Genomic DNA, 27,762 nt, shown 5'->3' with positions numbered 1-27,762 from the left:
TGTAACCCACTTGAAAATTTTTGTTTCTTGTCCTCATGACCCTAAGTTCTGTGGGTCTAGATGTCTTAGTTCCAAAAGCAGAAATGTTTCCACCTGAAGATACAACACTAATTCCATTGAACTGAAAGTTAAGAATTCTACCAGCCTGCATCAGCCACCTCATGACTTTATAATTATCTTTATTTAAAGATTCTTTATGGTTTATGGAGATGTGTGCAGGTGCTGAGTGATGGTTAAGTTTACATGTCAAATTGGCTAAGCCATGATTCTCAGTGGTTTGATGTTAGCAGCCAGTCACTTAAAAGGGGGATTTAGTTAAGGGTGTGGCCTGCATCGGCCTCATCATCCAATGGCCTTCAGTTCTTGGGATGTGAGCCAACAGCCTTCCCTTAACCTGCTACTTTTGGGTTCTTACAATTACATGAGTCAGGAGAAGACCCCAGCCTGACATCTGACTCACAGATTTGGGACTTGTCAGCTTCCACAACTATGTAAGCCATCTCCTTGATATAAATCTTTCTAAAAATATTTATAAGGAGCTTGGCTGGCATAGTGGTTAAGGCATTTGGCTGGTATTCAGAAGCTTAATTGTTCAAACCCACCAGCTGCTACATGGGAGGAACGTAAGGCAATCTACTTCCATAAAAATTTACAGAAATTGGAAACCCAGTGGGTGTCACTATGGATCAGAATAGACTTCCTGGTAGTGGGTTTATATATATTTATATTTGTGCATCACTGGTTTTGCTCCTGTAGAGAACCTGCCCTAAGACAGTAACTTTGTGTGACTAAGTAAACATTATAAGCCTGTAAAGCTGAAAATAAAATACTCATTTTTGTGACAGTTGGCATAATAAAATAAAATAATATATATTAAGTGCTGGACATTTAAAAAATGTTCAAATGATGTGAGTTATTATTATTATTTTGAACAGTTTAATATAGAATATATATGTATGCATATGTAATAAATTAATCTCTATACTCATTTGAAGAATAGATTTGATTTACTAAACACCTATCATTGAAGGCCAGATGAGTTGTGGGATGACATCAAGGACATTACACATGAAAACTGTCATTTAAAAGATAGGAAAGAAAGAAAAGGCCAAAACGGATGTGTCAGAAGAGACTGAAAGTTCTGTTTGAACAGAGAGCAACTAGAGTCAATGGAAAAAATGATGAAATAAAATAACTGAGCAGGAGATTTCAAAGGACATTTTGGGAAGATAAGTAAAGTATTATAGTCTTGGATTTAGAAAACCAAAAGTGAACAATATGCTCAGCATTCCTCAAGCTGAAAGAATTAAATAGAAATTCAAGCCTTGAGTTGCAATATTGAAGTATTCTTTGGGCAAAATAATGAATCATTCAAGAGGCATCAAAAGAAGATGAAAGGAAGAAGAGGTGACATCTGTGATACTTAAGCTATTCTAGAATATAGAAAAAGGTGGAACACTCCCAAACTCATTTTATGAAGCAAGCATAACACTAATACCAAAACCAGGGAAAGCCAACACTAGAAAGGAAAACTACAGACCAATATCACTCATGAACATAGTTGCAAAAATCTTTAACAAAATCCTGGCCAACAGAATCCAACAACATATCAAAAAATTAATACACCCGGACTAAGTGGGATTCATACCAGGTTTACAAGGGTGGTTCAATGTCAGAAAATCAATCAATGTGATCCAACACACAAACAAAACAAAGAAAAAGAACCATATGATTATATCAACTGATGCAGAAAAAGCATTTGATAAAATCCAACATCCATTCCTGTTTAAAGCTCTCAGCAAAATAGGGATGGAAGGGAAATTCCTCAACATAATAAAGGGTATATATGCAAAGCCAACAGCCAACATCATTATTGATGGGGAAAGACTCAAGGCATTCCCCTTACGAATCAGAACCAGACAGGGATGCCCTCTATCACCACTTCTATTTAATATTGTATTGGAAGTCCTGGTCAGGGCAATAAGGCAAGAAAGGGAAATAAAAGGCATACAAATTGGCAAAAAGGAATTTAAACTATCTCTATTTGCAGATGATATGATCCTGTACGTAGAAAACCCAAGGGACTCAATTAAAAAAAAAAAAAAAAAAAAAACTACCGGAACTAATAGAAAGGTTCAGCAAAGTGGCAAGATACAAGATTAACATAGAAAATCAGTTGTATTTCTCTACACCAGCAAGGAGTCCTCTGATAAAGAAATAAGGGAAACAATACCATTTACTATAGCTACTAAAAAGATAAAAATCTAGGAATAAACCTCACCAGAGACACAAAAGACCTATACAGAGAAAACTAAAACACTGCTACAAGAGACAACAAGGACACTACATAAATGGAAGAACTTACCTTGTTCATAGATAAGTAGGCTAAAGATTATGAAAATGTCAATACTACTTAAAGGAATCTATACATTTAATGCAATCCTAATCCAGATTTCAACAAAATTTTGTAAGGACATGGGAAAGCTACTTGCTAATTTCATATGGAAATGAAAGAGATCTCAAACAAGCAGAGAACTTCTCAAGAAGAAAAACAAAATGGGAGGTCTCCCACTCCTAGATCTTCAGAACTACTATACAGCCACAGTAGTCAAAACAGCATGGTATAGACCAACGGAACAGAATCGAAAGTCCAGATATAGACCATCCATCTGTGGACAATGATCTTTGACAAAGGTCCAAACCCATTAAATGGATTAATGTTAAAGAGACAGCCTCTTTAACAAATGGTGCTGGCAAAACTGTATATCCACCTGCAGAAAAATGAAACAAGACCCATACCTCACCTCATACACAAAAACAAACTCAAGCTGGATCAAAGACTTAAATGTAAAACCCAAAACTATAAATTACATCAAAGATAAAATAGGGGCAAATCTGGGATCCCTAATTTATAGCACTAATAGACTGTCAAGCATAACCCAGAATGTGCAGGAGATAGAAGAGAAGCTAGATGACTGGGACCTTTTAAAAATTAAATTCTTGTGCACATTGAAAGATTTAATCAAAAGGGTAAAAAGAGAACCTACAGATTGGGAGAAAATATTTGCCTATGACATATCTGATAAAGAACTTATCTCCAAAATCTATAGAAAACTTCGACACCTCAACACCAAAAAAACAAATAACCCAATTCACAAATGGGTGAAAGACTTGAACAGACACTTCACCAAAGAAGATACACAGGCAGCCAACAAGCACATGAGAAATTGCTCACAATCATTAATCGTTAGAGAGATGCAAATCAAAACAACAATGAGATATCATCTCACCCCAAAAATAATAGCAAAGTTCAACATGTTAGAAAGTAACAAATCCTGGAGAGGTTGTGGAGAGATTGCAACTCTTGTACACTGTTGGTGGGATTGTAAAATGTTACAACTATTGTGACAAACAGTGTTTCCTTAAAATCTGAAAATAGAAGTACCATTTGACCCAGCAATTCCATTACTAAGAATATGTCCTAAAGATCTGAGAGATAGCGCATGAACAGACATATGTACACCTATGTTCATCGCAGCACAATTCACTATAGCGAAGAGATGGAAACAACCTAAATGTCCAACAACGGATGAGTGGATAACCAAATTATGGTACATGAACACAATGGAATACTATGCTACATTAAAGAACAATGAGGGATATGTGAATCATCTCGCAATGTAGAAGAACCTGGAGGACATTATGTTGAATGAAATAAGTCAATCCCAGAACGACAAGTACTGTATGAGCCGATTACTGTAAAAAGACAGAGAAGAGTTTGCTTGGGAAAGGGAACTCACCTAGTAGGTACTGGAATGAGGAAGGAAGGGGAAGAATTAATTTCTGGCTAGATGTGGCCTACATGCTGACATGGATAAGAGGAAGGATATGTGGGAAGGATATATGACCACTATAATAACAATAGGAAATGGGAGAACACCGAATTGTGCACATAAGAGATAGACAACAGATGCTAATATCAACCAATGTGTCCACAATACTGCATTGCCATCAACACCAAACACTAGGTTATACAGATAAACACATAAACATCTGGATGATCAGACGGGGATCAGTGAACAGAAGTATACTCTAGACCAAGGATAGATTCAGCTGAGGCTAATCTTACACAGACATCACTGATACAAAATACCTGCAATCCTTACAGAAACAATAGAAGACAGACACAGAGTAATCCATCACAGACAACCAGACACTATGGGAGAGAGAGAGCCAATAGATCTACTGCCTCAGGACCATATTACTAGGGGACACCAGACTCAATTGGCACATTAAAATACATAAAAGCGTTGTTCCACATCCTACATTGATGAGTAGTGACTGGGGTCTTAAAAACCTTCAAGCGGCTATCTAAGGTGCAAATAATGGTCTCCTAGTGTCAGAAGTGAAGAACGCAAAAAAAAAAAAAAAGGCATTTAGAAGCAATCATCCCTAGGACACAATGGCCCTCAAGACCAGAATTACTAGATGGTGCCTGGCTACCAATGCCAGCCACTAAGGAAAGGATCAAATCTGGAGATCTTGGATAGAGTGGGAGGGAAAACATGGAACAAAACCCAAAAACTCAATAATGACCAGAATTACTGGTCAGATGAAATCTGGTGAGACTCCCAATACTATAGCCCTGGAATACATTCTATGCCTGGAATAAAACTCACCCCCTGTGGCGGGTTCTTAGCCCAATAGTTAACAAGATGTACTTGCAGACCACTCAACCCAGTATGATGCACCCACATACTCTATGGTAACACATCCCTTAGAGCAATAGACCATGGGGCACCAGAGGGGTAACATTCAAATTGAGGAAATGCAGGACAAACAGGAGTGCATAAATATGAGGGGCACAGGGGGAGGGTTAGAGGGTGGGGAGGGTTAGAGGGTAGGGAGGGGAGGTGCCTGGATTAGGGTTGGACATGGCGAATGGGGAATGAAAATAAATGTACGCATGATGTTGAACATAAAACAAGCTCTTAAAATAAAAAATATATATAAAAAATAAATTAAGAAAAAAAGATGGAAGGAATACACAGAGTTACTTACCAAAATGAATTGGTCAATGTTCAAATTGGTTCAAGGATATGGTTCAAGGAGGGAGCATATGATCAAGAAGCAATGATATTGAAGGAACTAATACAAGCTATACTGAGGGTAGTGGCAAGGAAAAAAAAAAAAGTCTCCAGAAATTGACAGAATTCCTACTGAGATGTGAACAAATGAATGCAATGCTGGAAGCCTACATTCCCCAATGACAAGAAATTGGGAAGATAGCTACTTGACCATCTGACTGGAAGATATCCATATTGTGCCCATTCCAAAGAAAGGTGATTCAACAGAATGTGAATATCAAACAGTATCATTAATATCACAACAAGTAAAATTTTTCAGAAATTAAATAACAAAAAAATGTTGCACCAGTAAAATGACAGAGAACTGCCAGAAATTCAAGCCAGACACAGTAGAATACCTGGAATGAGAGACATAATTGCTGATGTCAGGTGTACCTTGGCTGAAAGCAAAGAATATCAGAAAGATGGTTACCTGTGTTTTATTGACTATGCAAAAGCATTCAACTGTGTGAATCATAACAAATTGCGGATAACATTGTGAAGATGGAAGTTCCAGAACACTTAATTGTGCTTATGAGGAACCAGTAACATAGACCAAGAGACAGTCATTAGAACAGAACAGGAGGATATGGCATAGTTTAAAATCAAGAAAGGTGTGCATCAGGTTTGTATGTTTTCACCACACTTATTCAATCTGTGTGATGAACAAATAATCTGAGAACCTGGAATATATGAAGAAGAACAAGGCACAGAGATTGGAGGAAGACTCATTATCAACCTGCAATATGCAGATGACAAACCTTGCTTGCTGAAAGTGAAGAAGACTTGAAGTAGTTACGAATAAAGGTCAAAGACTTCATTATAAATTACAGCTCAACATAAGAAAAAAGAAAATCCTCACAACTGTACCAATAGGAAACATCATGATAAATGGAGAAAGCACTGAAGTTGTCAAGGATTTTATTTTACTTGGATTCACTATAAATGTTCATGGAAGCATCAGTTAAGAAATCAATTGATGTATTGCACTGGGCAAATATGCTGCAGATTTCTTTAAAGTGTTAAAGAGCAAAGATGTCACTTTGAACACTAAGGTGCAGCTGACACGGTCATGGTATTTTAAATTATCTCATACTTATGTGAAAGCTGAACAATGAATAAAGAAGACCTTGGAACTATTGATGCATTCAATTATGATGTTGACAAAGAATATTGAAAATACTGTGGACTACCAGAAGAACAAACAAATAAGTCCTGGAAGGATAGCACCTAACAACAACAACATGTAAAAAAATTATCTAACAGCTGATTTTTTGTTATTATTTTTACTATTTTTATTTTTATTCGTTTTACCTTAGATGGAAAATTATATTTGTTCAAAAAAGCAAAGTAGACTAAGAAAATAAAATTTAATCTTTGGTATTCTCCATCAACTTATACCTGTTTTTCCCAAAGAATTTCAGGGTAAGGGTTTCTGTAAATATCCCAAATCTTCATTTTATGATGTATTTAACTCTATCACTTATTTTCCAAGTTGTGTCTAGATCCTCTGGGTCAACAGAACGTGTATCCCAGGTGCCCTGTGAGGAGGGTAGTTTTTAGTAGGCATATTGATCTTATTTGTGTATGTAGAGAGGGTAGAAAGGATCAGAAAAATTTTGGCATCTACCCTGTTAAATAGTTATAGCTAAGCTCTGGTTCAAAGATGTACTTCAATGAGTTAACTGCACTAAGAAAAATGGCAGCATTGAGACCAATGAAATAAGTCCACAAATTCTGTGAAAATGAACCAGTTCTAGCAGAAATCAGTATGTTCAATGATCTGAGATACACAAATAGAATATTAACTAGTTTTATTGACCTGAAGGAAGTTTATACTTTTCTTTCTAAGGACAAATATCAGGGAGTAAATCTTCATCATATGATGAGAAAATTATTAATGTATTAATTCAACTCAAATATTTTTGAATGCTCATCGTGTTCCATACATTGCAAAGATCAACAGGCCACAGTGATTTCTAAGACATAGTCTATGTTTAAAGAACCCACAGCTAAGAATTGGGATGCGGCATAAAGTTCAGGATTATTCACTATGAGATGGTAAGTGTTACACAGGGTTAAACATAGATTTCTAAAAAAAAAATACTAAGAAATAAATGGAACATCTAACTCAGTACTCAGGATATCAGCAGCCCTAAAGAATTAGTAGACATTAGCTAGGAGATTGTACACAGAGGAACAGAAAGACTGACAACAACAACAACAACAAAGTGATATATTCAGGGAACTACAAACTACAAGTAATTCAATTCAGCTGTTATGTAGAATGCGAAGTGGTAGCTGGAAACAAGAAAATAGAGAGAATCATAGTTTATTCAAGATAGCTCTTATATTCCAATATATATCAATTATTGATGTTATTAAGTGGATTGCTATATTTTAAATATGTAAAAATTTCTCACAAAAATACAGAACGGGAATTTTATTGAAAAATCAGGAATTCAGAGAACTGGATCTGTGTTCCCTTGTTACTTCTTAAGGACAGAGTTCTCCCTCTTCTTTCTTCACCTACTTACATAAACTGCCAAGCTTCTGAGATATTTAAGTGTGCAAGTCATCCTGAGGACCTCCTGATGTGCTGAATGAGGGACCACGTAACATATTTATTAATTACAATTTTCTGTAATGTATTAGTCTGTCTTCATGTTGAAAAGTGTATTAGAGATATCAGGATTGAAGGCAGAACCATTTGCTCAGGGATTCTTCTGTAATCCAGGCAACTGATAAGAGTCTAATGGAGGTTGTGGTGGGAGATAAAGGATGGAAGTGAGGATTCCTAAGATAGCAATATGGCTTAGGTGATCTATTAGGTCCTAAGGCTAAGTGGGATAGGACAGTATAAGACATTTTAGTTTCTGAGCTAGAGAGCTGTTGTGTAAATTTAGGGAATTTAAGAAGCAGACATCAAGATAGAATTATATGTACAAAAAAATCCGGTTGAGGGAATTTCCTATGAAGGATGACATGGAGGGAGTAAGAGAAGGCTTGGGAGCCTTCAAATTGAAACCCAGGTCCAATACCTTTGATAGGAATGAGAGCAAAGGTAGGAGGGTTGTAGAGGAAGACTCTCATAATAGAGTGTAGCTATATCAGAATTTCAAACAGGATGATAGCACAAGAATAAAGACTGCTTGTTAATGGAGTTTCCTCTTTGAGAAGAAATGGCCAACATCTATAATTACAACCATCTCCATCCTTGACTGACATTAGCCTGGTAGAGCATGGCTAAGTATCAGCTCTGATGGAGGTTCTAAAATTACTTCAGCCCAAGGCCATCATCAAGCTACTGTCTTTGTAATAACTTCTATATTGAAGGGAAATATAAGTGAACCCCCACAGCTGCTGGAGATCATATTGATAGAGCTATGTGATTCAAATGATAAGCGTACAAAGAATAAGAAGTGGATAGAGGGCAACGGGGACTGAGCTTTCCTTAAAAAGCCTTTAGATCTTCTACCTTATAGATAGATAGATGACATAGATAGATAGATAGATAGATAGACAGATAGATAGAGAGAGAGAGAGAGAGAGAGAGAGAGAGAGAGAGAGAGAGAGAGAGAGAGAGAGAGAGAGAGAGAGATAGATAGATAGATAGATAGATAGATAGATAGATAGTTGTTATGGGCCATCAAGTTGGATCTGACTCATAGCGACCCCTCCTTGGTTTTCTGAGGTGGTATCACTACTGAAGTAGATTGCCCAACCTTCTTTGAGAGGAGTGGATGTTGCCATAGAATCAGTTCTGACTCATAGCAACCCCACGTAAACAGAAGGAAACACAGCCCAGTCTTGTGCCAGCTTCACAATATTTGCCATACCTGAGGCCATCCTTGTAGCCACTGTATCATTCCATCTCTTTTAGGACCTTCCTCTCTTTTATTGACTTCTGCTTTACCAAGGATGAATTCTACTATACCAGGGAATGGTCCTTTCTGACATCATGAACAAAGTAGGTCAAACAAAGTCTGGCCTTTCTCACTTCCAAGGAGCATTCTGACTGCACTTCTAGAAGAGATTTGTGCATTCTTTTGGCAATCCATAGAACTTTCAGTATTCTTCACCAATACCACAACACAAAAGCATCAATTCTTCTTCAGTCTTATTCATTGTCCAGCTCTCACACGGATATGAAAAGACTGAAAATACCACAACTTGGATTAGGTGCACCTTAGCCTCCAAGGAGATAGCTTTGCTCTTCAGCACTTTAAAGAGATCCTGTGCAGCATATTTGCCCAGTGCAATACCTTGTCTGATGCCTTGACTGCTGCTTCCATTGGTTTTGATTGTAGAATCAATATTAAATCCTTGATAACTTCAATCTTTTCTTCATTTATAATAATACTGCTTATAGGCCCAGTTGTGCAGATTGTTTTCTTTATGTTAAGGTGTAATCTATACTGAAGACTGTAGTCTTTAATTTTCCTCAGTAAATGCTTCAAGTTATCTTCACTTTCAGCAAGCAAAGCTGTGTCATCTGCAGATCGCAGGTTGTGAATTAACCTTCCTCCAATCCTGATGCCACACTCTTTTTCATATAGTCCAGATTCCCAGATTATTTGCTCAGTGGTAGTGTAGTGCCTAAGGCATTTGACTGCTAACTAGAAGGCTGGTGGTTCAAACCCACCAGCCAGTCCTTGGAAGGATGGTTGGGTAATCTTCTTCCGTAGAGATAGCACCACAGAAACCCATGTAAGGGTCACTAGGAGTCGCATCCGACTCAACTGCAGTGAGTTATACAGATTGAAGAAGCATGGTGAAAGGATACAACCCTGAAGCACTCCCTTCCTCATTTTAAACCATCCAGTATCCCCTTATTCTGTTCAAATGATAAGCCTTGTGGTCTATTTTCAGGTTTCCCATGATCACAATATAGTGTTGTGGAATTCCCATTCTTCTCCATGTTATGCATAATTCATTATGATCCACACAATCAAATGTTTTTTCATAGTCAATAAAACACAAGTAAACATCTTTCTGGAATTCTTTGTTTTCAGCAAAGATACATCTGACATTAGCAATGATATCTCTTGTCCTATGCCCTCTTCTGAATTCAGCTTGCATTTCTGGAAGTTCTCTGTCAATATACTGCTGCAACAGTTTTTGAATTATCTTCAGTAAGATCCTACTTGCATGTGATATTAATGATGTTGTTCAATAATTTCCACCTTCTGTGGATCCTTTCTTTGGAATGGGTACATATATGGATCTCTTCTAGTCAGTTGGCCTGACTATAGGTAGCTGTCTTCCAAACTTCTTGGAATAGCCAAGTGAGTGCCTCCAGCACAGCATGTTGTTTGTAGAAACATCTCAATGGATATTCCATCAATTCCTGGAGCCTGTTCTTTGTCAATTCCTTCAATTCAACTTTGACTCCTTCCTTCAATACCATTCATTCTGGATTATATGCCATCTCCTAAAATGGATGAACATTGACCAATTGTTTTTGCTGCAATGATTCTGTGTATTCTTTCATCTTCTTTTGATGTTTCCTCTATCATTCAATATTGTGCCCATAGAGTTTTGCAATACTGCAACTCGAGGCTTGAATATTTTCCTCAGTTCTTTCAGTTTAAAAATTCCAAGTGTGTTCTTCCCTTTTTATTTTCTAACTCCCTGTGTTTTTGCATTTGATTGTAATAATTGACTTTGTCTTCTTGAGTTGCTCTTTGAAATCTGTTCAGCTCTGTTATCTTGTCAACTCTTCCATTTACTTTAGCTACTCACTGAACAAGGGCAAGTTTCAGAGTCTCTTCTGACATTCATTTTGGTCTTTTCTTCCTTTCTGTCTTTTAAATGACCTTTTGCCTTCTTTATGGATGATAGTCTTGATGTCATTGCACAATTCTTCTGGTTTTTAGTCACTGGTGTTCAATGAATCAAATCTATTCTTTAGATGGTCTCTAAATTCAGGAGTGATATAATGAAGGCCAAATTTTGGCTCCTGTGGACTTCTTTTAATTGTCTCCAGCTTCAATTTAGACTTGCATATGAGCAGTCGATCTTCTGTTCCATAATCAGCTCCTGGCCTTGTTTTGTTTGAGCTCCATCTCCTCTTGCCACAGATGTAGTCCATCTTATTCCTGTGTACTCCATCTGGCAAAGTCCAAGTTTATCGTTGCTGTTTATGTTGTTGAAAAAGGTATTTTCAATGAATAAGTCATGGTCTTGCAAAGTTCTATCATGAGATCTCCAGTGTTATTTCTATCACCAAGGCCATATTTTCCAAATACCAGTGATTCTTCTTTGTTTCCAACGTTTGCATTCCAATCACTAGTGATAATCAACACATCTTGATTGCATGGTTGGTCAATTTCAGACTGCAGAAGTTGATAAAAATTCTTAAATTTCCTCATCTTTGGTGTTGGTGGTTGGTGCATAAAATTGAATAATAATAGTATCAATTGGTCTTCCTTGTAGGTGTATGGATATTATCCTATCACTGACAGCATTGCATTTCAGGATAGATCTTGAAATATTCTTTGTGGCCATGGATGCCATGTCATCTCCTCTTCAATTTTCTTTCCTGGAATAGCAGATCACATGGTTATCTGATTCAAAATGGCCAAAACTAGTCTATTTCAGCTCACCAATGCCTAAGATATTGATTTTTATGCCATTTTTTTTATTCCATTTCATTTTTGACAGATTCCAATTTTCTAGATTTATACTTCATCCATTAAATTTTATGATTATTAATGGATGTTTGCAGTTGTTTCTTCTCATTTTGAGTCATGCCACATCAGCAAATGGAGGTCCCAAAGGCTTTATTCCTTCCACATCATTAAGGCTGGATCTACTCTAAGGAGGCAGCTATTCCCCAATAGCATTCTTAATGCCTTCTACCCTGAGGGGCTCATCTTCTGGCACTATATCGACAATGTTTTAGGGCTATTCACAAATTTTTCCAGTAATATATCAGACAGTGTTTCACTGCTACTCATAAAGTTTCCACTGTCCAGTTCTTTGAGAAGTGGTTGGTTCCTTCCTTCTTCTGAGTCTGTCTTATTCTGGAAGCTCCACTGAAACCTGTCAACCATGGGTGACCCTGATGACATATGAAACAGCAGTGGCATAGCCTCCAGCCTCACAACAACACACAAGCCACCACAGTAATACCAACTGACAGACAGAAGAGCAGTGGCCTCCTGTCTTAGAGTTACATATTTCACTGTAATATTTCACATAACTCACAAACTTCTGATGAAATGACTTATGTGGTGGTGGAGGCTGGGAGGCTGGCAAATCTCAAATCTGCAGGTCAGACATAGGTCTGAGCATTCTTCTCACTCACATAGATGCAGTGGCTGGTGAATCCAAATTGGTAAGTCAGATGATTAGCTGCCATTTCGAGTCTAGGGCTGAGATGATCATGAAGCAAAATCAGCATCTGGAGCAAGAGAGCAATGATGCCAGCCGATTCATATATATACCCTTCATGAAACTAAGGGTGGTGACTTGAGTCATATCCTCCAGTCAGGAAGGACTCAAGACACATCCCACCCTAAACGGGTGTGGATTTATAATACATCACAAAATGGAGTGCTATGGCTAAAAAGTCCACACTAAGCTATTCCCTGCACTGCAGATAGATAGATGATAGATTACATGATAGATAGATAGAAACATAGGTAGCTAGACAGACAGACAGACAACAGGTAGATAAAGAGATAGGTAGATAGATAGATAGATAGATAGATAGAGAGACAGACAGATAGATAGATGACAGGGATAAGTAGATGCTCTGGAATATAGTCTAACTTATGGTGACCCTATGTACAACAGAATAATGCAAAGACCAGTCTTGCATCATCCTCATAATGACCAGTATGTTTGAGTCAATCATTGAGGTTACTGTACTAATCTATTATACTGACTATTTTCCTGTCCTAAGCTTTGCCAAACATGATGCTCTCCTCCAGTGACAGATCACCCTGGATTATGTGCAAAAAGCAAATGAGTCACACAATGTTCTATTATGATTCATAAGATTTTCATGGGCTAATGTTCATAAATAGCTCACCAGAACTTTCTGCCTTGTCTATCTTGGTGGGGCACATAACAACAACAATGTTAACTTAATTCAAAATAACTCAGAAGTGAATGGGATCTTAAAACTTTCAAGTGGCCATCTAAGATTCAGCTATTGGTCTACTGTCATTTGTATCAAAGAGGAGTGAATAAAATAAAAGGCACCTGGAAACAATTAGTCCAAGGATAAGATGGACCGTGAGGACCTCAGCCTTCATTACCCTGAGATCAAAAGAATTAGATGATGCCTGGCTACCAATGCCAACCACTCATAAAGGGATAAAAGCTGGAGATCCTGGATAGAGTGGAAGGAAAAATGTGGAACGAAATTCAAAAACACAAAAATGACCAGAATTATTGGTCAGATAGAGTCTGATGGAACCCATGAGACAATGGCTTTAAGTTACCATTTGAGCCTAGAAATGAACTCACTCCCATGGGCTGGCTCTCAACCCAAGAATAGAAAGACCTACATGCAGAAGACCTACCCTAGGACAATGCATTCACCTACTCTAGGGAGATGCATTCCTTAGAGCAATCAGCCATAAAACACTAGATGGACAGTATCCACATAGAGGGAAAGCTGGATAAACAGGAATGCATAGTTAAGAAGGGCAAAGGGAGGGGGTAGTCACAAGGATGGGAGGGGAGGAGAGTTTGTTAGGATCTATGATCGGGGATGGTAATCAGGGCATGAAAGCAAATGCTCACAAACTGTTGAAGGTAAAACAAATCTACTTTGTAAATTTGCACCCAAAACACAATACAATTTCTTTATTATTATTTTAAAAAGCCATTCAGAAATAAAAGCATATGTATATACAGCTAAAAATAAAAGTATGCAGATGTTTATATAGTATGAGACATTACACTATACAAACACACACACACACACACATATATATTTCTTTTTCCCCTTAATTTTCTTCTTCTGAATCTTCAGACTCACATCTTCAATACCCATTAACTTTCTGAAGTTCTGCTAAAATTAATCTGACTTTCTCTTATTCCCAACTTCTAACACTGTCATCATTTCCACAGATATTCAGCACCTATATATTTCAGCTCATTTTGACTCTACCTTTTGAAAACTACTAATATTTAATTGTTATATTCTGTTAATTCCCCCTCATGTACAGGTCTTTGTGTGCATTTTATTCTTCACATTCCTAATACAACCATACCAAAGTAAATGTATCTATTTGTGACTATTACTCCAAAATAGATTTCTGACATTAGATTATTTAACGTACAGTTTCCCCAGAAATAATTTTGCAAGATTTCGCTGTCACTGTCCTCAATATATTTTTGTTATTAGTCTAACAGTAATATAAAAAGAACACAGAATTAGATTCCAGTTTGGAATATTTGTTCATCTATATACTAGGGTGGAAAGGGGAAGATGACTTGTTGATTCTTACCCTCATCTATTAAAAGTGGAAAAAATCTATTTACAGGATTATTGTAAAGAATTAATGAGGTAATCTGAAATGGTGACAACAAAATAGCTCTTCCATAGTTGCTTAACAAATGTATATCAAATGAACACGTCTTTTTTTATATATATATATAATTTTCCCTTTATTTTCTATAGCCTGTAAATTACTCTCAACTCCAATCAACATGATCGAATGCTACTTAATCTTCAGGGCAATCTAAAATTTGGCCTGTTTTGTGACTTCTCCCTAATCATTTCCACCTCTATGGTCAATGTTCTACATCCTACTTTGGTGAGTAGCAACCAGGCTCTCAAAAGCTTGTGTGTGAGGGGTCACCTAAGGTGCAACTATTGAAAATCAAAGATGAATTGAAACAATTAGCCCAAAGGACTGAGGGACCATGGGAATTCCAGCCTCCATGACCTTAAGACCAGAAGAACTAGATGGGGCCTGGTGACCACAACCAATCACGATAAAACCCAAACAAAAACCCACTGCTACTGTGTCAACTCCAACTCATAGCAACCCTATAGGAAAGAGTAGAACTGCCCCATAGGGTTTCCAAGATGGAAAATCTTTACAGAAGCATGTTCTCATCTTTCTACCATGGACTGGCTGGTGGGTTTGAATGCCTAGCCTTTTTTATTATCAGCCAAACATGCTTTAATCACTGCATCACAGAGCTCTTCTGATCACTCTGAAAGTGATCACAGTAGAAGGTTCTGGATAGAGTGGGAGAAAAATTTGGAATAAAACTCAAAATCATAAAAAACGATCACATTTCCTGATTTCACTGGTGGAACCCTTAACACTGTGGCCCTTAGTCAGCCTTCAAGAATGGAACTGAATTCATCTCCATGGCTCAACTTTCAGTCAAACTATGCTTATTATAAGATCAATAATAACAGCAGAGAGGTATGCACTCCTTAGAACAATCAACCATATGATATCAATAAGGCAGTATTTGTCCAGAGACAAAGTTTGGAAGGCAAGACAGGATAGTAAAGAAGGGCAAATGGAAATAGGAAAGGCACAGAAAGCAGGCCACATGTTATTACACTGTGGGGATTGCAATTCATGTCACAAAACAAAATGTGTATGAATTGTTGAATGGAAACCCAATTTGCTCTATAAACTTTGATATAAATCACAATAAAATGTTAAACAAACTTTGACCTGTTTTGTGACTTTTCTCTAGTCACATCCACTGTTATGGGAATCTTGATAGCTTATCTTATTTTGTCTTATATTGTAAGTTAATGTTTTTGCTTTTATGTATATTCATTTCCTCTAAATAGACTTCAAATGAATAGGCTCCTACTTGACACAATAGATCATGTATTTCTTAGTGTGTTATCTGTAGTTGTAGTTGTCTGCTTTTCAGTTTTATTTTGCTTGTCCAATATGCTTTCCCTCCTTAGTTACAAGGTGTAATCTGACACCCTTTTGCATACCTTTCACCCGACCCAATCTACATTAATAAGAGAAAGTGCAAGATTGAATTCTTGCTAATCTGAGTAATTCATTCCTCCAAAGTTACTCGTGACATGCTTGTAACCCAATTAAAACCCCACTATTTCTGTTGGAGCAATTTGGAAAAAGCAATTCTTTCACAGGAATTGCAAAACAGAAATGTATAAATCAGAGTAATATTTCCACCTTTTAAAGACATAGAGCTTGTAAGTCAATGTAGGTGGCCGAAAAGAAGGGTGAAATGAAGAATACAAAGAGTGAGAAACAGTCCTGATGACATAGCTTGAACTCCTGAACCCATCTGTGTCTAATCTCTAACCTAGGAAAGTCATCTCCAGACTTTTCTGTCTCAAGGGCTAATTTTTTTTTTCTTCAGCAAATTTGTTGATTTTTGTTGTTGTTGTTACTTATAAGCAAAAGACAATTGTCCAATACAGGTGTGTACAGTAAGCAAAAAAAAAAGTACTGATATTTTTCTAGCTTACGATAATGAGATCCTGATTGTAGAAAAATGTAAATTACATAACAAAAATTCCTCCTGAGTAATGGAGGAAAAAACAAAACAAAACAAAAGCACATTATCCATGACATATAAATTTCATTATTTTGCTACTTAAATAAATACATATTTTAAGAATAAATTTAAAAAGCTTCAAAGACAACTTCTGTATTCCAATCTGTAAAAAATATTTTCATTATGTTTATTATAAAAATATAAATGTTTCCACTACAAATCATTTTACATTAGTAACAGGCCATCTACAATGCACAACATAAACTAAATGAGTAATGTTATGAAAATACAAGCTTAAAGTAAATGAATATTGCTAATGATATCACATTTATACATAGCTTAAATTTTGCTTAATACTTCATTAACTGGGTAAGTTAACATAAATAAATAATATATGTAAATTAAATTTGAGATTTAAAACAGATAATATGGTACATATTATTGTGAAGGAGTTGTGGTTTCATGTTTATTGGAAGCCAACACAATTCCTGTACAAAGAGATGGCCACAAGCATTCTAGTACCTCTACTCCACAGTTAAGAATCGTACATTGTTATGTTTACATATGTACAGGGTAAAAATTGTGTAAAGTAAATTTGTAAGAAGTCTGGTACAAAAGTACTGTAAAATGAAGAGCAATATTTTGTATATGCAACTTCTACTTTCAAAAGGAAAACGAAGCCAAAATAAATTAAATAGATCCAACCAATCTTTAACTTTAATGAGTTTGTGAAACGCACAGATTTTGTTGAGCATGCTTATAATAACATCTATAAAAATAAACAGTGGTCTTGGAGAAGATGAGGTTGAATCCAGATTTAGAGCTTAATCTAATATTCCCCAACACAAAGTTTTATTTAAAAAAAAAAAAATGTTTTTTACCTGATGCTAGCAGGCTTAAGTAAAATCTGTGATTAGTTTTATTATCCCATACATCTATTTTTAAAAGTTCATGCTTTTATATATCCAATAAAGAACTCTAGTAGGTTGATTTGGCTATAATGACTATTTCCAGAATTTGAGAAACAATCTTGTACCTGAAGGAACACAACAGAAGCTTTATTATACTAACTTTACAACAAGTGAGCATTTGTGAATTTGTAACTGTCATTGTGGGCATTAGTGTTCCATTTTGCATAAGAACTTAAAGATTGCAACATTGTTTTATCCATTTGTATTTTGTGTCATATGCATTTCTTATACCCATGAAATGATCACTATCACAGCATTAGAAAGAGTACAGATAGAGTCAAAACGTTGCTTCAGAATATATTAGTAGCTAATTCACCACCAGGTAAATATTTTCAAATATTACTGAGCATGCTCATAATTGACTTTTATTGAACAGTAAGTCTAAATTCTTGCAATGAGAGATCTCTCCACGGCCTACAGATGTTTAGTTACTTGCTACATGATTAGCTATTTGAAATTGATATGCTCAATAAATGGAAAGAAGTTTCATGTAAAAAATTATACATCAAAATTACATGAAGTGCATTGCAGTGGAAGACTCTTAAAGGTATTAATACCTGGTATTGATGACCACAATATTTAATTAATGTACTCTAAACCCCAATGATGCATTTAAATAGTTTAGATATCATCATTTCCTATAAATACCTTAATAAGATTCAGCAAAGATGCTGTGTCTTTTCAAAGCCAGGCAGCAAGTGATTTTTTTGACTCATGCATTGGCCTATTGGCTATGCTGTCACTTAATGCAACAATCTAAATAGAATTTCAATTCTCTCCTAGGGTAGCTATTCTCTACTCAGGAGCTCTAATACGGCTCCTTCACAAATGAAGGGAGCTGATGGTTTGCTAAGCACCAATACAGGGCAGGTATGTCATCTGGTTGAGAATCCATTACATACAAGCCAGTATATTGCATAATTTAGGAGTGCATTGTATATAATAAATGAAGAGACAAAAATGGATGAAATAATTCTGACTGAGAAATTTGATTTGTGACTGAACAGGGAAAGAGGTTCACTTTTTTCTATAGATACATATAAGTAGATGGTTCAAAACATCTGGAAACAAATCCATCATTCTCTATGTTTAACTAACCATGTTTGTTTGCTACTACTAACAATTTGAGAGAGCCTTTGGCACTTGGCTATAACAAATCCAAATTAAATCATCAAGGCATAAATATAAAACAATAAAAACAATTCAAAAGAAAATAAATATGTATTTGTTTTTAAAAATTAAGACACATTTTTTACATGATAATACTTAAGAAAGCTAACAATTTTAAAATGTGTAGTACTTAAACAACTACAAACTTCATTTCTATGTAATTTTAACAGATAAAAGATAATAACACAATGATAAGGTAGTAAATATGGCCAGATAGTTTGAGGTATAAATTCCTCTATTTTGCTTACTTTTAAAGAAACAAAATACCTGTTGCAGATTTCTTCTGTGTATAAAAATATTGCAAGTCTTTTCTTTTGTGGCTATTACTAAACAAAGCCACTATTTTGTTCTTTTACTTGTTTTGCTTTATGATAGTTTGTGATCAATGGCTCTATGGTAGTTCTTCACCGTTTTGCACTGAAGAATTTTAATTTAATCCATTCTCTAACATAAGAAAGCAATTACAAAACAACATTCTCCCACCCACCCATCCACTAAATGATAGGGGAAAATAATTTTTCAAAATCATTTTAAGGCATTTGTACTCATATCTGAGTGTCTTATTGGGATTGGAACTTTCACCAGCATTGTCATCTGTGATGTTACATCCTCCACAGCCACCACTTTCTTCCAGAAGTAGTACTTTACACCGGAACTGGGCTGTTCTTTGATTGTGTTTCTAGAGCTTTAATGCTACTGATGATTTTCTTCTGTGGCCCAACTACAGTTACACCAACTTTTTTCATGTCACTGTACAAAAAGAAAAAAGCATCTAGTGAAAATTAAGGTCTCCTGGAGATTATATAAGTAGGAAGTTTTCAACTAACAAAACTTGCACAATCATAGCCCCTTGTTCTTTAGAGTTAATTTTCTGATTTTTTCATTGCACAAATGCTATATCCTGATTAATCCACCTTGATTCTGTGGAAGAATACAGACAATCATAAATTCGTTGGAAAGTTTTATTCCCTCTCCTTGAATCAGGACCAGCTCTGGAACTGCTTTAGCTACCAGAATACATCAAAAGCGACACTGTTTTAATTCCTGAACTCAAGAAACTATTAACTTGAACATTTTTTATCTATTGAAATATCCTCTGTGCAACCCTGGAGCTGCCATATAGGAACTATGACAACCCTGAGACCATGATCTGGAAAAGAAATATCTGGTACCAAAGACACATGTATTAAAGAAGCTATTTTGACCCTCCTTACCAGACCAGGCCATCTGTCAGTTGACTACTTCCATCAATACCAACACTAGAGAAGAGGTATCATCCACCTGAGCCCTGTTCAAATTCCTAATACACAACATTGTGACAACTAGTAAATTATTACTGTTTTAGCTGCTAAGTACTGGGACAGTTTGTTATGCAGTCATAAATAATTGGAACAATCTCTTTAATGTATAAGAAATGAAAACTATATATCTGTTTATCAGCGATATTATACTTCAAATTTTTCAAAATCAGAAACCAGACATTAAAAGAATGATTATAACTAGAAAACGGTTTTCAGTGAGGAGAACGTAATTTAGATTAATGTTGTTGTTGCTGTTATGTGCTGTTGAGTTGAACCCGACTCATAGCGACCTCTCCTTGGGTTTCCAAGGTGGTATCACTACAGAAGTAGATTGCCCAGCCTTCCTTCTGAGGAGTGGCTGGTGGGTTTGAACTGCCAGACTTATGGTTAGCAGTCAACTGCTGTAGGCACTATGCTACCAGAGCTCCTTTTACTCTACCAGAGCTCCTTTTATTTAGATAAATAGGTATGAATAATTTATTAAATGTTCTTATTTCAAGTAATTAGGCCATATTTTCAAATCATTCAGGTCTTTGCTCAAACATCATCCTCTCATGAGACTTTTCCTAACCCTCCTTTTTAATATTATAAAATCTCCCACACTCACATTTCACTTTCTATCCCTTTTAGTGTTTCCCATTTCTACAAAGTATGTATCACCACCTTGCGTATTGCTTTTTTTCCAGATTTATCTTCTGTAATCTTGTCTTGTCCCACTAGAAGATGAACTCCACATGAGCAGAGATTCTTGTCTATTTTGTACTCTACTTATCAACCACACTCTGCTTAATATGTATTTACTAAAATAATGAATTGTTGTTGTTGTTGTTGTTGTTATGTGCCATCGAGTTGGGCCTGACTCATAGTGATCCCTCGTTGGGCTTCCAAGGCAGTATCACTACAGAAGTAGATTGCCCCATCTTCCTTCTGAGGAGTGGCTGGTGGGTTTGAACCGCCAGCCTTCTGGTTAGCAGACAAGTGCCTTAAGCACTATGCTACCAGTCTAAAAATATGTTTATCTATAAAGTTGACTATGTAGTAAAGTACCATTTGGCAAAGAGATTCAGGAAAATTAAGAAAGGAAAGACATACACGTATACACACACACATATGGTTTCTTTATAGCAACCATAAATGAAGAAGTGAAAAATTTAGGCATTCAACTACTTAGAAATGAACTAATTAACTCCTTCAAAAATGAATTCCCAAGCAATAAAAGTGTGCCCATAGATAACAGGTTATCCTTTGAGAAGTTATTTACCTATGATTTTACCATGAATGCTTAAATAATATGGTCTTAATCAATATTGCAGGAGCTCTGGTAGCATAGTGGCTAAGTCACTTGCCTGCTAACCAGACGGCTGGCGGTTCAAACCCACCAGCCACTCCTCGGAAGGAAGGTTGGGCAATCCTACTTCCGTAGTGATACTGCCTCGAAAACCCAGGGAGGGGTCGCTATGAGTCGGGGCCGACTCGACGGCACATAACAACAACAACAACAATCAATATTGCATCCTTGTCTCCTGGGTTGAGAAGTTCCTGAAGACCTGCAGGATCCCTCCTTATTGCCATTCAAGGAGTTGACAATTTGTATCTTCTTGGGGTCCTGTCTCACCGCATTCTTTAGCTGCCTTCATTTCACTAGAAAGGCCAAGTAGGCCAATTTGGTGACATCAGACTTGCCATTCTGATTATAACTCAGAGCCTTCACTTAATGCTGCCATTATCAGCTGTGGCAGAGCCAGGCCCAACTCATGGAGACCTCATGCACAATGGTACAAAACGTGGCCTGGACCTGTGTCGTCCCCATGATTGATTTCTAACATACACCTTTTATGTTTATCTCTCTCCCTGATTTTTTGAGAAGCATATTTCATGCGAAGGAGCTTTGGTGCTCTAGTGGTTAAGGAACTTGACTGCTAACCAAAGGTCAGAGGTTTGAACCCACCAGCTGCTCCATGGAAGAAAGATTTATAGTCTTGGAAACACAATGGGGGTCACTATGGGTTGGAATCTAGTTGATGGCAGTGAGTGACATGTCCCACAGGATTGTGATTCCTTAAATATTATGGATCTATTTTCAAAATGAAAAACACTTTAGATGCCCCATACTGTATAACAAAGTCAAGTTATAAGTGTAGACCCAGAGAACAGAACAGATACCAATAGAGCTTTATTCTTTTTGCTTTTCTTCTTTTATTTTTCTTCAAATTTTATATCATACTCTTATAACTACCTATTTTTTTTTCTGTTTCTTCCATTTCCTCTACATTATAGGCTTAGAAACAAAATGATGGAGACCACAGAAAAAAAAAAAAAAAAAAGCGTTCTAATGTAGGATGCTAATTTCCCAAACTCTTTGAGAAATTTAAGTTTATGGAATTCACAGACCAATTTGAGACAACTCTGAAAAGCATTCCCTGTGCATTCCCTGCTGTCCCAAAAGCAAGGGCTGAAAACATACCCTCTGTCTAGTCGTTCCCACATAAGTCTTTTTCAGATGTATCTTCCAAACACGATCCCCAAGAAATCACTTGCATGAAACGGATTCAGATTCCCCGTTTCAGAAACTCAATATAATTGAACATATGTATATTTTATGCTATATTTAAAACAAAGTAACATACTGAATTTTTGGGAAGAGTATTAAGAAAAAAAATTTTCCCTTTAGGTTAGCCTTTTGCTTACATTTTCTTGAACTCTCTGCCCCTTCTATTCCTGTTAAAATGTCTTTTGCGTATCTCCCCACAATGTAGTTCTAAATTTACAGCTATTGTAGTATTGCTAGCATTTCCTATGGGCTCATTTTGATTATCTCATTCAAAATGGTAGTAGAAAAGAATCGAGATTAAAGGGCAGCACAATTTTCAGATGTAATATCTACTTCAGAGGCAAAGGAACAGGTGATGTCATTTTGAGTAGAATGATGACACAGTAGCAATTAATCTATATCATATTAATTTCACACATTGTTAAATTTTTCTTCAGATTCTTGTCATTCTTGCCCTTTTCCTTTCATTTTTTCTTTCTTTGCCCCCCTTAAACTTCCTGACTCCATTGCTGAATGGAATAATATTTTAAAAAATAAAACAAACAAACAAACAAAATCATTGCCTTTAAATTAGTTCTGACTCATAGTGAGCCTCACTGGGTTTTTGAGGTGGTAAATCTTTACAGAAGTAAAATGCCCCACCTTCCTTCTGTGCAGTGGCTGGTGAGTTTGAATTACCAACCTTCTGGTGAGCAGTTAAATGTTATAGGCACTGTGCCACAAAAAAAAAAAAAAAAAAAAAAAAAAAGCTAGATTTATTGAATAAATCTGCTATTTTGGGGAGAGTTTATTTGAAAATGTGATTTATGCAGATCTTATGTAAATGAAATCTCTGAATTAACTCAAATAATTTTTATTTGAGTATGAAGCTATATTGGCCATTCTTTGTGATTGGATAGCCTGGAAGGAAACCAAAATCAATATTCTCTTCTAAGGCATATCTACAGGAGATGCTAGACTTTTTTTTAAGAAATCATTTTCTGAATTGAGTGTAGATACAAAAAAAAATTGAGATTAAAGGTAATCAAATTCAAATGATAAATCTAAGACAGCAAGGAGACAGGTAAAATATCTAACTAAATATTTCATAGAATTTAAGGTGAAAATATTGCTTTATTAGATTTACTCAAATTATGAGCACAGTAAATTTTTTTTATGTAAGTTCTCATTTTGTAATATAAACTATGATATACACAGCGCTGAATAGGTCCTGAATAAGAATTCCTTATAAGGAGCTTTTGATCAATAAATGTGGTTTCTATGCTGTTATTGTAATGAAGAGAGAGGACAGAAGAAACAAAAATGACTGGGGATAGTAAAATACAGAAATACTAGGACTATTTTTCAGCACGAAGCACAAACTTGAAGGAATTAAATTTCTCAGGAAAAGTCAGCTTTCTTTGATGTATATGCACAGTTTAAATGGTAATAATAATTAAGTGAAAGGGTTTAATGTTCAATACTAGTTTGTTGAGCCAAATATATTGTTAACTTTTAAGTATAACAAATGTTATCCTGGCACATTTTTTTAGCAAATAATATTCTTACTGCATTCATAGGCTTCTAGTAACTATATTTAAACTGTGAACTAACAGTCATCTTAGCAGTGTTCTACCTCATCCAATTCAACATAGTGTTTCATTATCTGAAAGCCTCAGTGCTGATATTTTATTGTGAATAAACATTGGTATAACTTTGCCTTTGTCAATGTGGCAATAGTGTGGAGATATTCAATGTCATGTTTGTTCTTTGTGTTATGTTTTTTATGCTTTAAAGCAGATGTATTGTATATCATACCCATAATGGTTAATATTACTAAAATGAAAATGTATAAAAATATTTAATTATCTCAGTGTACCCCAAGATTTTTTCTGACTAAAATAACTAGCTAAAATCTAAAAAAAAAAAAAGAAAAAAAGTCTATTGTATCATATGTCCATTCAGTAAACACAACATTCTACTTCCAATGAGAATGTCAACATGTGTTAAAAGCTAGGGTGAATTTATTTACTAAGAAAAAAAGTTCTCTCCAATACTAGTAAACCCTCCCTGTAGGTCCTTTTGAAACTTTGTATGATCCTTATTGCACTGTTATACCATAAACTATAAGCTTACTCATCTCTTGGTTGAGTATTTCTACTTCTACTAATTATACTGCACTCTCCTTTTTGATGTCCAGTCTGTTGTTCTCCACTATGGCTTTGCTTAAAGGATTGGCAGGGTAAAAATGATGTCTAAATCAGAACTTAAGTATTTAAATATTAGTTTGGAGGGGATAGGACTTAAATGAATTTTAGAAGGCTAAAGAGTTTATTTAGGAGCTCTGGTAGTGTAGTGCCTAAGGCACTTGACTGCTAACCAGAAGTCTAGTGGTTCAAACCCACCAGCCATTCCTTGGAAGGAAGGTTGGACAATCTACTTCTGCAGTGATACCACACCAGAAACCCAGAGTGGTTGCTATGAGTTTGGTCCGACTTGACAGCACATAACAACAACAAAGAGTTTATTTAACATAACAAATGTCAAAGATTGAAAGACTAACAGAAAGATTGACACAATTTCCGAATAGGCCATGCGAGTTACAATATTCATGACAACTTTTGATGTTTGCAGACCTACTCTCAAGAAAGGGATCTGCAAGCCAATTTCATATTCTAACCTCAATTCCTTTGGCCATTAATAACTAAACAATGGCAAATATGTGCCTGGGAGATACCAATCTATGAATGAGGTTGAGCCTATCAGAATCTGTTGGAGGCTTAGAATTAAGGTACTTATCTTCTATTCAGTTGAGTTGTACTATACGGCCATAAGACCAAGAGTTGAATAAGCCATTTTTAGCTGTGTGTATGATAATGCACACATACACACAAAAATCACTGTTCAGGAAAAGAAAAAATGATGTCACATAAAAAAGTGAAGTAAAACTGATTCTCATTCACAAAGAGATGAAGAGTATGGCCTCCAACTCTTCACTGCCTAGTTCCTTATGAAAAATGATGACGATGCCACACAATGGGAGCTCTGGTAGCATTGTGCCTAAGGCACTTGACTGCTAACCAGAAGGCTAGAAGTTCAAACCCACCAGCCACTCCTCGGAAGCAATCTGCTTCCATAGTGATACTGCCTTGGAAACCCAAGGAGGGGTTGCTATGAGTCAGGTCCAACTTGACGACACATAACAACAACAACAACATGACACACAATAATCTTGATTCTTTTATGTCTGCTTATGTGTTAAATTGATGTCTTGGGTCTATGGGTGTGAGTGTATCTTGGGTAATAATTGTATACCTGCTGCTCTATCTAAAGAAGGACATAGACTCAATGAGGGAGGAAGACTCATCAAGACGTAGAAAATGTGATTCACAAAGAAACCCAGGGTCCTGATCAGTGATTAGAGAAGACTGTAAGTACCTCAGAGGTCCAATTAAAATGTTTATAATACATTAATCCAAAATATGTATGTTTGCTAGAAAGTTTACAATGATTCCTTCTTCTTAAGAAAAACTTTTCTTTCTTACTCTGTAGAAATCTTGGCTATGGTGTCACAAGAACTATACTCCACGCCTGTAAAGATGTCCTTGCATTGTGCTGTCCGTATGCCATTAAGCCAGTCACCTCTAGTATGGAAAGTAGTGACATCAACATTGCTTTGGTCCAGAAGAAGGTTTGATGGCCTGCAAGAAAAAAAACACCGAAGGGATAGAGATCAGGAGTCAGCAGACTTGCTGTGTGTCAAAATTTGACACCAACAGCAGCAGGAACTTCCAGACTTCATGTGGTGTTCCTGTTTATTTGTAGAATTTATCTGCCATGAAGCCTTCATCTGTTCAAGCTAGCAGCTTGGAAGAATACTGTGTAATCATCTTGTCTAAGTGCTCCACTTCTCCACTCATGGCTGCTTTTTAAATCATTGAAACGTTGCCAGTGAAAAGCATAAATACATTTGTACATACTTCATTGTAATTTAATTTGTTTAACAATTAGCAAAGATAGTAGTAATTTAGAATATACTTATAGCAGACATAGCACACTGAATGCTTTGCTGTATGTTTCGGCAATGATTTCATTTTCCAAAATTAAATCCTGCCCATTGGATGTTCATTTGTAGATATTGGACAGGTTTCTGTCTGAAAGATAGTTTGAACAATACATGCTATAGGCACAGTATGATATAATGTCAGCACAGATTTAAATAATGCCAAAAGTATCAGTACACATAAAAATTACAAAAGGACTAGAAACGTAGATAAATAATAATAAATGAAAAGTTTGTAAGTGAAATTTTTGCATAGTTGACAAGATCGAGATAGATAGATGATAAGATAGATAGATAGATAGATAGATAGAGATAAAGGTATAGGTATAAATTCTGATATATGTTGCATAATTCAACAACATTAAAAAAGAGGGACTTCTACTATTGTTTTAAAACTCACTGGCCATATCATCGATCATAGATAACGAACAGTATCTCCTTATTCAAAAGAAAAGATAAAATGTAAAAGAAGTTGAGAAGACTACATTTGAGTCTTTGAAAGCAAAAAAGAAACAGCCATTGAGATGTTCATTTTAAGCTTTTACTGATTTCTTTAATTGTTATTTGATTCAAGAGAGTTGGGCCAGTCACTATGTGCATAACTGATTATTCTTTATCACTCTTCTCTTAAGAAAGAAAGAGACCTTCAGCACAATATACTTATAAAAGTTCTTGTTTTAAGATGAATAATAATATCAGTAGTAATAATGAGTATATTAAACATTCATGAGCACTTAAAATATGCCAGGATATTAAGTATATTTTACTGATATGAAGGGTCTTAATCCTGTTTGCACCTGGGTGTAACAAACAGGTTAAGTGGTCAACTGGTAACAAAAAGGTTGGTACTTAGAAGCCACCTACAGATGCCTTAGGTAAAAGGCCTGACTTCTGAAAGGTCTTGAAAACCACTGTGTGCCATTCTACTCTGTTCATACAGAATAACCAGGATGTGGAGTAGACTCAAGGGCAACTGTTTTTCTTTGGTTACTTGTCACACCATTAGTTAAGCACTGATATTATCTCTCTTTTAATAGAAGTGGAAATAAAAATTAAAAGAGCTTTAATTACAATCTGAGTTACCTTGGACAAAACAAGCAGAGTTGGGATTCACCAAAGCAAAAAC

The 27,762-nt window shown here is 36.0% G+C and overlaps 1 protein-coding gene across 1 annotated transcript in view; it reads right to left on the bottom strand.

Annotated features, from left to right (window-relative positions):
• Positions 1–19,386: 19,386 nt before the first annotated feature.
• EPHA3 (EPH receptor A3) overlaps positions 19,387–27,762 on the bottom strand; it is a 615,096-nt gene continuing 606,720 nt past the window's right edge. The window contains exons 16-17 of the mRNA XM_007953272.1: positions 26,119–26,274; positions 19,387–19,492 (exon numbers count right to left, since the gene is read on the bottom strand). Of these exons, the coding sequence (XP_007951463.1) occupies positions 19,387–19,492; positions 26,119–26,274 (262 nt within the window). The remainder of the gene's footprint in view (positions 19,493–26,118; positions 26,275–27,762) is intronic.

The sequence above is a fragment of the Orycteropus afer genome, unplaced genomic scaffold, assembly GCF_000298275.1.
Source record: "Orycteropus afer afer isolate SDZICR_OR568_19922 unplaced genomic scaffold, OryAfe1.0 scaffold00383, whole genome shotgun sequence".
Classification (NCBI taxonomy): Eukaryota; Metazoa; Chordata; class Mammalia; order Tubulidentata; family Orycteropodidae; genus Orycteropus; species Orycteropus afer.
Note: the sequence above shows the minus strand (reverse complement) of the source record. Positions and strands in the feature narration are given on the sequence as shown.